This window comes from Lycium ferocissimum, chromosome 7 (genome assembly GCF_029784015.1).
Source record: "Lycium ferocissimum isolate CSIRO_LF1 chromosome 7, AGI_CSIRO_Lferr_CH_V1, whole genome shotgun sequence".
NCBI classification, from domain to species: domain Eukaryota; kingdom Viridiplantae; phylum Streptophyta; class Magnoliopsida; order Solanales; family Solanaceae; genus Lycium; species Lycium ferocissimum.
In genome coordinates, this window is record NC_081348.1 from 25755675 (window position 1) to 25765968 (window position 10294).

At 33.9% G+C, this 10294-nt stretch overlaps 1 protein-coding gene and 1 long non-coding RNA gene across 2 annotated transcripts; both read right to left on the reverse strand.

Annotated features, from left to right (window-relative positions):
- Positions 1 to 1796: 1796 nt before the first annotated feature.
- Positions 1797 to 3015, reverse strand: LOC132062627 (uncharacterized). The gene is made up of 3 exons (XR_009416221.1): positions 2958 to 3015; positions 2205 to 2757; positions 1797 to 1933 (listed from the first exon to the last, which is right to left on the reverse strand). It is a non-coding gene; the product is annotated as an uncharacterized LOC132062627 (long non-coding RNA).
- Positions 3016 to 5452: 2437 nt separating this feature from the next.
- Positions 5453 to 10089, reverse strand: LOC132064034 (LOB domain-containing protein 30). The gene is made up of 2 exons (XM_059456891.1): positions 9289 to 10089; positions 5453 to 6127 (listed from the first exon to the last, which is right to left on the reverse strand). The coding sequence occupies exons 1-2, from the start codon at positions 9682 to 9684 to the stop codon at positions 5705 to 5707; spliced, it is 819 nt and encodes a 272-aa protein (XP_059312874.1). The 5' UTR covers positions 9685 to 10089; the 3' UTR covers positions 5453 to 5704.
- Between the last annotated feature and the right edge of the window lie 205 nt (positions 10090 to 10294).

Here is a 10294-nt window from a genome sequence, read left to right on the forward strand (position 1 = left end):
CAGTCTGCTCTCATCCAATGAAAAGATCATTCATTTTTCTACAAATTTTATATGTTTGTTTTTTTCTTATTTTTTTCTTTTTACGAACAGTCCATCTACGTATACAACTCATACCGAGTCGCAGGGGCATGATCTTGTCGTTAGAGTCGAGTGAAAATGTTGGCTACTCTAAGTGACACACGGTCTACAAATGATCGATTTCTGAGAAGAAGGCGGATATAGATTTTGCCACACATCCTTCTTACGAAATAGAGAACAAACCGACAACTTTGACATTGTGAATGTAGACAATCTCCCGCAACAAGCTCCATCTAGCATGTAAGAATCTCTTCCAATAAAAAAACACAATAAATACATCTTTTTTTTCGTGGTTTTTTGATAAGTAAATTTTTTGATCATTTTTGTTCCGGGGATTGTGGTGTGTATGTGGCCGCCTTCGCCGAATACTTGAGCTCAAGTGCGGTCATCCCAACCGAATTCGATGCAAAGTTACTCCGTATGAGATACGGCGCCCTTTTATGCGACTATGCACGGGATAAGTCAAACAACAATGCGTCAAGTGATAACGAGCAGCCTCCAAGACCAATTAGACCGGCAGTTGATTATGATGCAGTTGATAAAGAGGATCTTGATTAGGCCACCAATTCATTTGTGTTTTTTCATTTTCATGTTGAACAATAGCATAGTTGGTTGCGACTTTTATTTTTAACTGAAATTTAAAGTAGAATTGTCTTAACAAATAAAATCAAAATGGACTTATTTATTCTTCTTATTGAGCGGCGGATTATCACACGAACGCCTATTATGACCAAGACGTCCACATTTACCGCACGAATTTCTCGCGTTTACCAATCATCAACTCCCGTAATGGCTTGTCCCTCTTCTTTTTTGGCCTCCCAGGTCTCTTATAGATCGGTGGCATAACAACTTCATCTAATATACTTTTAGGAACATTCCACTCGGTCTCATCGGGAAGAGGATCAATCGTGGCACATCATATGTGTTCACAATCGTTTCCGGCTTGAATAAATCGGACAATATACATCGGCAGTCAAATTTTTATTCTTCAATACGCCTTACGTACGAGAACACGGTATCTCGTCTAGTTGGAACATCCTGTACGCAAAAGTTTTCTTCTTCAAATCTATTATGAAACGCCTCGGTCCATCATTCATCGTGTACACATATTCGGTTGACGCTTCAACTCGAGAACCATTTAACAAATAAACAAGCATTACTCGACAGCTTTACCATATTAGGAATATATATAAATATACATTACATATAGTAAAAATGTAGATTAAATTTTTGTGTTGCAAACAAAGTTACCCTCATTCGTATTGATTTGTACTCGTTGATCGACAACATCTCTTGATACCGCCTCATCGTTGTGAATGTATAGGTACCATTTTTTCTATTTGTGCAATTCCATCTACCAAACATCTTCCTCACTTCTTCAAGGAAATCAAAAATATGTAACTCTCTTGCGACTTAGTTTTCCATTAATACATTCAAATATATTCGAAGTCATTGTCCATCCTCTATTAACAGTGAATAAAGCCTAGACCATTTATCTCTTCTAGCATCTTCTAGGTATCGTTTTACCCGAATATCAACATTCCCAATCTTCTCCATCAATTTATCGAACTCATCCGGCCGTATGCTTTCGCTAGTGAATAAAATATAGGACTCAACACCTCATTGTTTGTTGTGTATTGCTTTGTCACATTTTTCCACAAATGCCATACACAAGCCAAATGAGGAACAGAGGATACACCTTAGAAATCTGCGTGTATTATGCTTTCATGTCTATCGGACACGACACACATATTTTGCCTAACACCATAAGCTCGCTTGAACAGTTCAAAGAACCACGTCCACGACTTATTATTCTCAGAATCTATCACACCATACGCTAGTGGTAGGATATTACCTACAAAAATCAGTTATATTTATATTATATTCAAAACATATTTCAACTGAATTTGATCTCACACTGTATTTTTAGCACCATCATTTATAAAACAACAGTATATATTTACAATATATTTACCTCATATTTACAGTGTATTTCATCATATAATATTCACAAATTTACACCAGCAATACATCCAGAGTATGTTTTTAGCATCTTTATTTGCAAATCAATATGCATAATGTTGTATTTATAAAAAAAAACATTCGTAGAATAGAATTACACATACCTGCTCCATCCAAAGTACTTGCCGACACAAATGTACCATTATACGTTGATTTAAGGTGTGCACCATCCACTACAACTATTGGTCTACAACACTCGAATCCCTTTATGAGTGCTTTGAGTGCTACAAACAAATACATAAACTCATTTTCTGGTGATTTATGCATTTTAACGAGCGATCCAGATACGTTTTATCAAGTATGTATATATATGCCGGCAACTTCTTGTATGAATCAGCTGGATCACCTCTGAAATCTTTTATAGCCTTCTCTCTAGCTCTCCATGCCATCATATAAGAAACATCTACGCCGAATTCATTCTTAACATCATCTATTATATCCCCAGGTGTGACCTTCCTTTTATGGTTAGTTATTTTCGCCTTCACAACCGCTTCTCCAATAAACCAACTTGTTGCCTGCCTTTGTGAATACACCTTGTCCTTCAACGGACATGTATGTTCGTCATCGAAAGCTCTAACCCTGAACATTTCAGAATCCCCAATTCTCGACGCTCTGAATTTCCATTTACATTCTGGCGACCAGCATGCCAGAGTGTAGCTACATAATACAATTCAAATAGTACATATTGAATCAATTAAATACAGTATAAATATATAAAAAAAATATATCAGAATATATTGCATCAAACATTTTTAAAATTAACAGTGTGCTAAATAAGTTAACAGATCATATAAATACGCACAAATATAACAAAAATACATCAACTTTCGATGCCGAATACATTTAGAAAATCATACCTTATAGCATTCGATCTCTCGTTTTAAAATTGAATCTTTCACGAATTGCGTATTTCGTCATCGCAATTTTCAAAGTTTCCTTATCCTTGTAAATTTGATCGACAAAAACTCCTTTCGCTTCCGGTTTCGAAATTATCAAATTGTTATCATTCCCAAACAAAACAACGGTGTTTACGAGAATCACAAACTTTCATATCATCCCGATTCTCGCTATATCCAATTTGCAAGACATCATCTCCAATAATACGATTACCATTGCACAATCCTCAACATCCAAATCATGAATACTAACGCATCGGATACATCCCCAAAACTCTGTTTTCTCTCTTAAGCTCAACGTACACACGAACTCCCATATCGTTGTGTATTTCAATTGGTTGAAAATCGCCTTCAACGGATATATTTATTGAAATAGTTTTCCTAACAAAAATATCCACGCCTAATTGATTTATAATCGTACAAACTAACTCATCGTAATTGCAATTATCAATGAACACAACAGCATCAATTTTGTAATTCACAAAACAGTTCTGATCGTTCCAAAAACCAGAATGACGGATCAACGCAGTTACGCTTGTCATTATCCTGTTGTTTTCGAATACAACAATGTGTTAAATTCAATTTAGCTAAAACAATTTCGGAAAAGACGAACAAAAAAAAAAAAAAAACAGTGAAAAAATCGTTACCTCAATTATGAACTCAACTTGATGAAATCAAATATATATTCGTCGTGATAATCAAGCTATGTTCACTGTTTTGATATTGTTATTTTTCAAAGGTTTTTCAACCTTTTTATTTTTGGTTAAAAATATGATTGTACTTGTTTGAATTCAAATTTGTTTGAATTTGTTAGGCTTGTTTGAATGAGATATGGAATCGATATGGAATGGGAGGATATTTGCGTGAATCGTAACAATATAACCGATTCTAATTAAAATTGAAACAGATTTTGTTTCCATAAATATAAGATCACAAAAACTCGCGTCCGTATTTCCGCTATATTTATGCTATATTTTGGTATACCCGACTACTAGATAAATATAGGCTCCTCTAGTTACGAATTGTAAATATAGAATATGTAGTTATAGGTTGTTAGAAAGAGTTAAAAGGTAGCTGTTTGTGAAAATTTTACTTAAAAAAAATGGAGAGGAGCCCAATCCAATACATGTTATTAGCCCAAACATAGCATTTATGATGTTGAGAATTTATACTACATGACTATATGTTATAATCTCGACGATTAATACAAATCTCAATCTAAAAGACCTAGCTATTAGCCTATGACAGGACAAGGGGGCAAAAAATCTATCAGCTTGGACCTTGTGACTAGAGTAGGACAATGTATCTGCATTATTACACCAAAATACATGAGGAAGCTGTTGAAATTTAATAAGAAAATTAAGAAACTTTGTGATCATTGATTAGACAAACAAACAAAAATGGCAAAAAAAGGAAATTTCTATGGATAAAATGGTGTTGTGTTTCTCCTATGTGAAAAAAAAAGGTTGGTTACCATAGTGAGAACTAGCGAATTAATTATAATCACCCATAATTCTGAAATCTGAATAACAAACACTCTTTAGTAATTGCTTATACTTTTAATTTGTTAATGATGACCCAAAACTGGAAAAATCTAAACTTCTTATTTTTTTTATTCTGTGGTTTACTTTAATATAATTCTTCGTCTATGCTAAGAAATGTCTCCAAATAATTTAAGACATAGGAGTACTAGTTAAGTTCAACAGTATTGGCCATGTCTCCAAGGAATGACGGACAGAGTGGATGCAACTAAATTTAAGGAATAAGAGATAAACAAAAGTGATTGAGATATTTCATAATTAGCAATAACAAGAACAACCAATAATAAAGCAAGAAAGTCATAAAATTAAATTAAGCAACGTAAGGAATTACCCTGAAATATACCATGTCAAACAATAATATTCAATAATAATTTGGTTCATTTGCTTATACTCCAACTAGGAGTCAAAATAGGGATACAGATTTTAGCCTAAACTAGAACACAAAACTAACAAGGAAACAAAATAAAAGATCACAAGCAAAAAACCAATTAAGAATACTAATATTCTATGTACAAAGAATGAAAATAAATATAAGATCCTATGTAAAAAGAGATAAATCAAGGTCTTATATGGCTGTAAATCAATTCAATTTACACCCATATATAGCTCAGGCCAACATCAACCAATGCGATTTACTTGTAAACCATACATCTTTTAGTGTCTTAATTTTGCCATGACTTCTTGGACTATAACATGAATATAGAGCATTCTCACCATTAATTGTTAGCCATCTTATCCAAGGGAAATTCATCATCTAAAACCGCTCAATGGTGTATTATCGATTGAATTGGCAAATAAACTGAAGAATTTTCAAGATAATATTTACGCTAAATGTAATCGAAATTCAAACAACTAGATATTGTCATGTGCAAAGGTTATCAATTAATAGCGATACCACTACACACGTACAGGGAGTAACTAAAAGAAAGCATTATAGATCTATAACTAATATTGAATGTAATTAGTATTCCAAAAAAAAAAAGTACAACAAACAAAAAGGAAAGGATCAACAAAATTACAAATAGGGTAAAATTAAAAGGATTTCCATGACTTTGCCTAAGTATTTTTGATTAATTAAAATTGAAACCCTCATTTTTTTTAAATGAATCTCATGAGTACACCCCTATTTAACGTATTATAGGTCAGTACTTCTCAAACTGTCTCTCATCACTTGGTCTGTGGTGGCAAAGTTGAGGGTTCTGTGCATGGAAGTGTTGGAGATCCATGTCTATGCAGAAGTTCACGTGCCAATTCTTGTAAATCCCCGTTGCCGCCTCCGGTTGACGGTGACATGTCCACCGGAGCTCTAGTGCCGCCATAGTGGCGTGGGTCCATAGGCGGCTGGGGCGGCCGCGGTTGCTGCATTGCCCATGAGGGTTGAACCATTGGGTCAAAAAGTGAGGATAAATCATAGGCTGCTGGCAACATTGATGTTCCTGCTGTTGGCAAGTCTGATATGGAGAGTGCTGGCTGTTGGAGCATAGTCTGAGGTTGTTGTAGCGGTGGCGGTGGCGGTGGCGGCGGTGTTGGAAGCTCCAGGGTTGCTAGGTGGGCTTGTAAGTATGAGAGTTCCGCTTGTAAATTCACTACCTGAGTTTACAATGCATGAAAAACTGTATACTGTTAGTGCACAGAAATTAAGTCGTACTCTATAGTCTTTACTACTTCTTTGTCTAAGTTTATGTAAGTTGTGACGGTTTTTGATGGACATGAATTTTAAGATTTTTTTTTTTTTTTTTTTAAAAAAAAAGAAAACTTATAATCTAAAATAAGTTATAGCCTATGTGGCTATAAGGCATCTACTCATTAAAAAGGTAATCGACAGTTTAAACATTAAAGTTAAAATTATTTCTAATTAAAAAAGTGTGGCATTCATTTTGAAACATACTAAAAAGGAAGTAACACATAAATTAGGATAGACTAATAGAGGGAGTATATATACTTCTATTTCTTTTATACTTGTCACTTATACTAAAAATATGTTTTACTTCTTTATACATTTTAGCAATCAAGAGAGATGTATTATTTCTTTCAATATTACCCTTATTGTTAAATAACTACATAAAGTACTACTACTAGTAATCAAATTTAGATTTTTAAAGCATAATCAATAAGGGTAATTTAGTAAAATGACTCCTAATAAATACTTTTTGAAGGGGAGTATCAAGTCAACATGGGCCAAGTAAAAAAGAACTCAGGGAGTAACATACCATATTTGAAAAATGAACAGTTTCATGGAGCACAATTGTGGTTAAATTAATTATGCTTTGAATCTTTTAAGCTAAAACGCCGCCTAATTTAGAAGGAAGGTTATAAAGACTCTTACCTGTAATTCTTACATGTTGGGTGAAACTCTCAAAAGACTCGGGATGTGATTACATGAAAATTGACATTTGCTTTAGCCAAATCTAAAGAGAAGGTATTGCATGCTATATAGTCTAAGTAACCATTTTGTATCATGGAGATGATCTGAAATGCCTTCATTTTTGTCTGTCGATTACAAGGAAAGAAGAAATGCAATTTTAATTTGGTAAATGCATACTGAGTCATCTATTTGGCTACGTTCTGATAGAAGATTAGTGAAATAGAAAGGTGATCAGATATTGGTATTGAGAGAGTTTCTAATTCAAAAGTTTTTATAGCATAGTTTTTAGCATAGTTTTCAATAACATTTTGAATTTTTAAGCGTGTAAAGTTATCAAAGTATTCATATTAAAATACACGTTAAAAAGAAAAAATCAAACACAATATAGCACAAGAAGTTACATAAAATATACAGAAGCTAAAACCTGAATCCGCATAAACTATTTCACTAAAATGCACACAAAGTGAGCTGGGGGATAACTTTTTTCCATAAGAATAACAAAATCATCAAAATGCTGGGTTCTAAAGGTCCCCTTTTTACTTCATATTTTTCATACTCATGCCATTTCTGTAAAACACCATTAGTTATACACTTCAATTTTGTTATATTACTAATATATTCTTACAGGATTTTACGTAATTCAAAGCAAGGACTTTGGGATCGCCGCATTACACAAATTCAAGGGAATAAAAATTGGTTTAGGTTCAATCTGGAAGCATAAAAGTCATCTAAGCAATTCCCTATTTTCCATACTCCAAATGACTAAATAAAACGAGAGAAATGATCCAAATGTAAGCAGCAAATAACCTTAAAAGTCAACCAGCAGACACGGAGACAATTGTCTAACTAAATCTCTAGTGCAAGTGAATTATTGAAGTAGAACTTTAATTAAAAATCGTTTAATCCATTCAATGGATCAAAATCGGCCTTATTCTGAAAGCAACTGAATGTAGTGAACACAAACATATGACACTGTTAATTAACATTAAATATGGTATTAAAAGGACAGGTATATCAACAAACAGCATAATTCACTATACTAATGGAAGAGCAAAACTTAAGTCAAGCTGCTAACAAGGATTAATGAAAAAGAAAAGGCTATTTGTTACTACTACTAGAAAAAGCTTCTATTAATTTTTATTATTATTCTAGTTGAGGAGTATCGGTTTCAACATGCTTTATAGAGAAACAACAAAAGAGCGGTCACTGTCCCTTGTGCCACAAATAACCAAAATATATTCTTTAAAGGGAGAAAACTAAAGCTATTCTATTTGTTTAGGAGAAGAATATTTCTATGAATTTTGAATAAGGAGAAGAAGATGGAAGGATATTTTAGGCCTATGCCGACCATTTCCTTAATAACAGCAAAATTCAGAGAGGTATGGAAGTGAAAAGTAGAGGCACTGTTGCCCACATCATCATAATTAAGTTAATCAATCAAACAACTTCTTGATTTCAGCAAAGTATAAAACTGTTCCCTAAATGCAACACATCATGGTCCATTTCCCCTTGTACAAGAAAATCTTGTTCTAGATCTCTATTAAAAGTAGTGAGTATTATTTTCACTCATATATATACAGGACTTTAATTAATTTACTAATTTCGCACAAAAATGTGAGACAAATTTACATATGCCAACTCAAAATCTTAAAACATACTCATCGCAACCTTAAGAAGAAGTTACTTTTGACAACCAATGCCAGATCCAAGACCATGTTCCTCAATTAATACGAAGCTAAGCTTTATCTTCTATATAACACTAATGCTTAAAAGCTGTCTTTTTTCACTTGAAAATTTTAGTCTTGTCAATGAAAATATTAAATTTGTATTTCGTTTTCAAGATCATCATAATCTTAACTCTCATTGGCTTATTTTGGACAAATCTTAGCTAGAGTATTCTTATAACCGCAAGAGGTCAGTTTCAGAGTTTCATATTTGTAACGCATGGAGAAAAAATGGTTAAAAAATAATAAAGATTCTTGAATACGCAAATGGTTTTGTGCCTTGTATTTATCCACAAATTGATAAATCAGTTGTTGGAAAAGTTCTAAAAGAAGAAGCAAAACGATTTGTAACGGAAGAAGAGAAGGGTGTCTTTAGTTTACCAACTTTAATGATAAGACAGACTTCGAATGAGATAAATAATTTTAAAAAATAAAATAAAATCCACGAGTTAAAACTATTCTTGTGAGGATAAATGAGTCTTTTTCAAGAAACAAAAGTTTCATATGATGAGTGTTAAGTTAGCCTAATAGTAATAGTCATGGAAGGAAACACTACTGATCCTGATGAAGTTTTCAGTTGTATGAATCAATCATTCGATTTTATATAGAGACCGAAGGTTTTCACGAATTTAAGTTATATACGCTGACAGTTTAATACTAACCTGTTGTTGAAGAGCGAAGATATGAGCTACGCAGCCATAGACGGGGTCTCGGAGTCTTGCTTGAGCTTCATAACAAATAGTGACAACTGCATCAAGGCGTTTGTGGACAGGAATATGAAGGAGAAGTTTCGAAACATTGCTAGCACCAAACACTTTGTGGACAGCTGCAAAATGGGCAGCACCTTGTTCTGAATCAAAATAAGGTGCAAAAATGCAACCAGCAACACACTTTCTTCTCAAGAATTTACAAGCACCACATGGTCCTCCTCCTCCTGCTCCCCCTCCACCACCACCTCCGCCTCCTCCGCTGCTACTACTGCCACTGGTCCCACCACCAACTCCACCGCCCGTGGCGGTGACCCCACCGGTGCTACTACTAGGATTGTTTGAGCTCATTTTCTTAGAAAATTCACCTCTTTTGGAACATAATTTGAAGGGGTTCGTAGAGAAGAAAAAAGGTTATTCCCTAGGGTTTGGTTGGTGGTATCTGTTGGTATTAATGTTTTTATTTAATTTATGTTATGTTGTAGTAGTAGTAGTAGTAGAATATATTTAGTGGAGGAAGGAAGGGGGTGTTTTAAACACTAAATGAAGTCTTTAAAGCCACGCGATGAAGCAAACCCCATTTAGTTGCTTGCGTGAAGCAAACATGCGATAAGCCAACTGGCTTTTTATTTATCTTCCTTCCTCTCGTGAGTTTTGGCCTTTGCTAACTAGCATTAGCATTTAGCAACACCCTTCATGTTTTCCTTTTTCTTTTCTTTTAGTAAGTAAACTATTTTTTTTTCTTTCAATACCACTTTTGATGTAATACGAGAAGAATACATCCAATCTTGCTTTATACTAGAAAAAAAAAAAAAAACAATTGCTATATGACACTAACTTACAAACTAATACTTAAGAGAATAGTTTTTGTGGAGAGAGAGAAAAAGGGATGTTGAAACGTGTCAATGGGAGTGTCTATATTAGCCTTTCTCTGCGTGTTTCAAGCTGCGTAGAGGGCAAA

Excerpts from the sequence above, each read along its gene's own strand:
- LOC132064034 (XM_059456891.1), bottom strand. The coding sequence starts at position 9,684 with ATGAGCTCAAACAATCCTAGTAGTAGCACCGGTGGGGTCACCGCCACG. Across the intron at positions 6,128-9,288 it reads TCTTCGCTCTTCAACAACAG|GTAGTGAATTTACAAGCGGA; the intron begins GTTAGTATTAAA and ends TTGTAAACTCAG.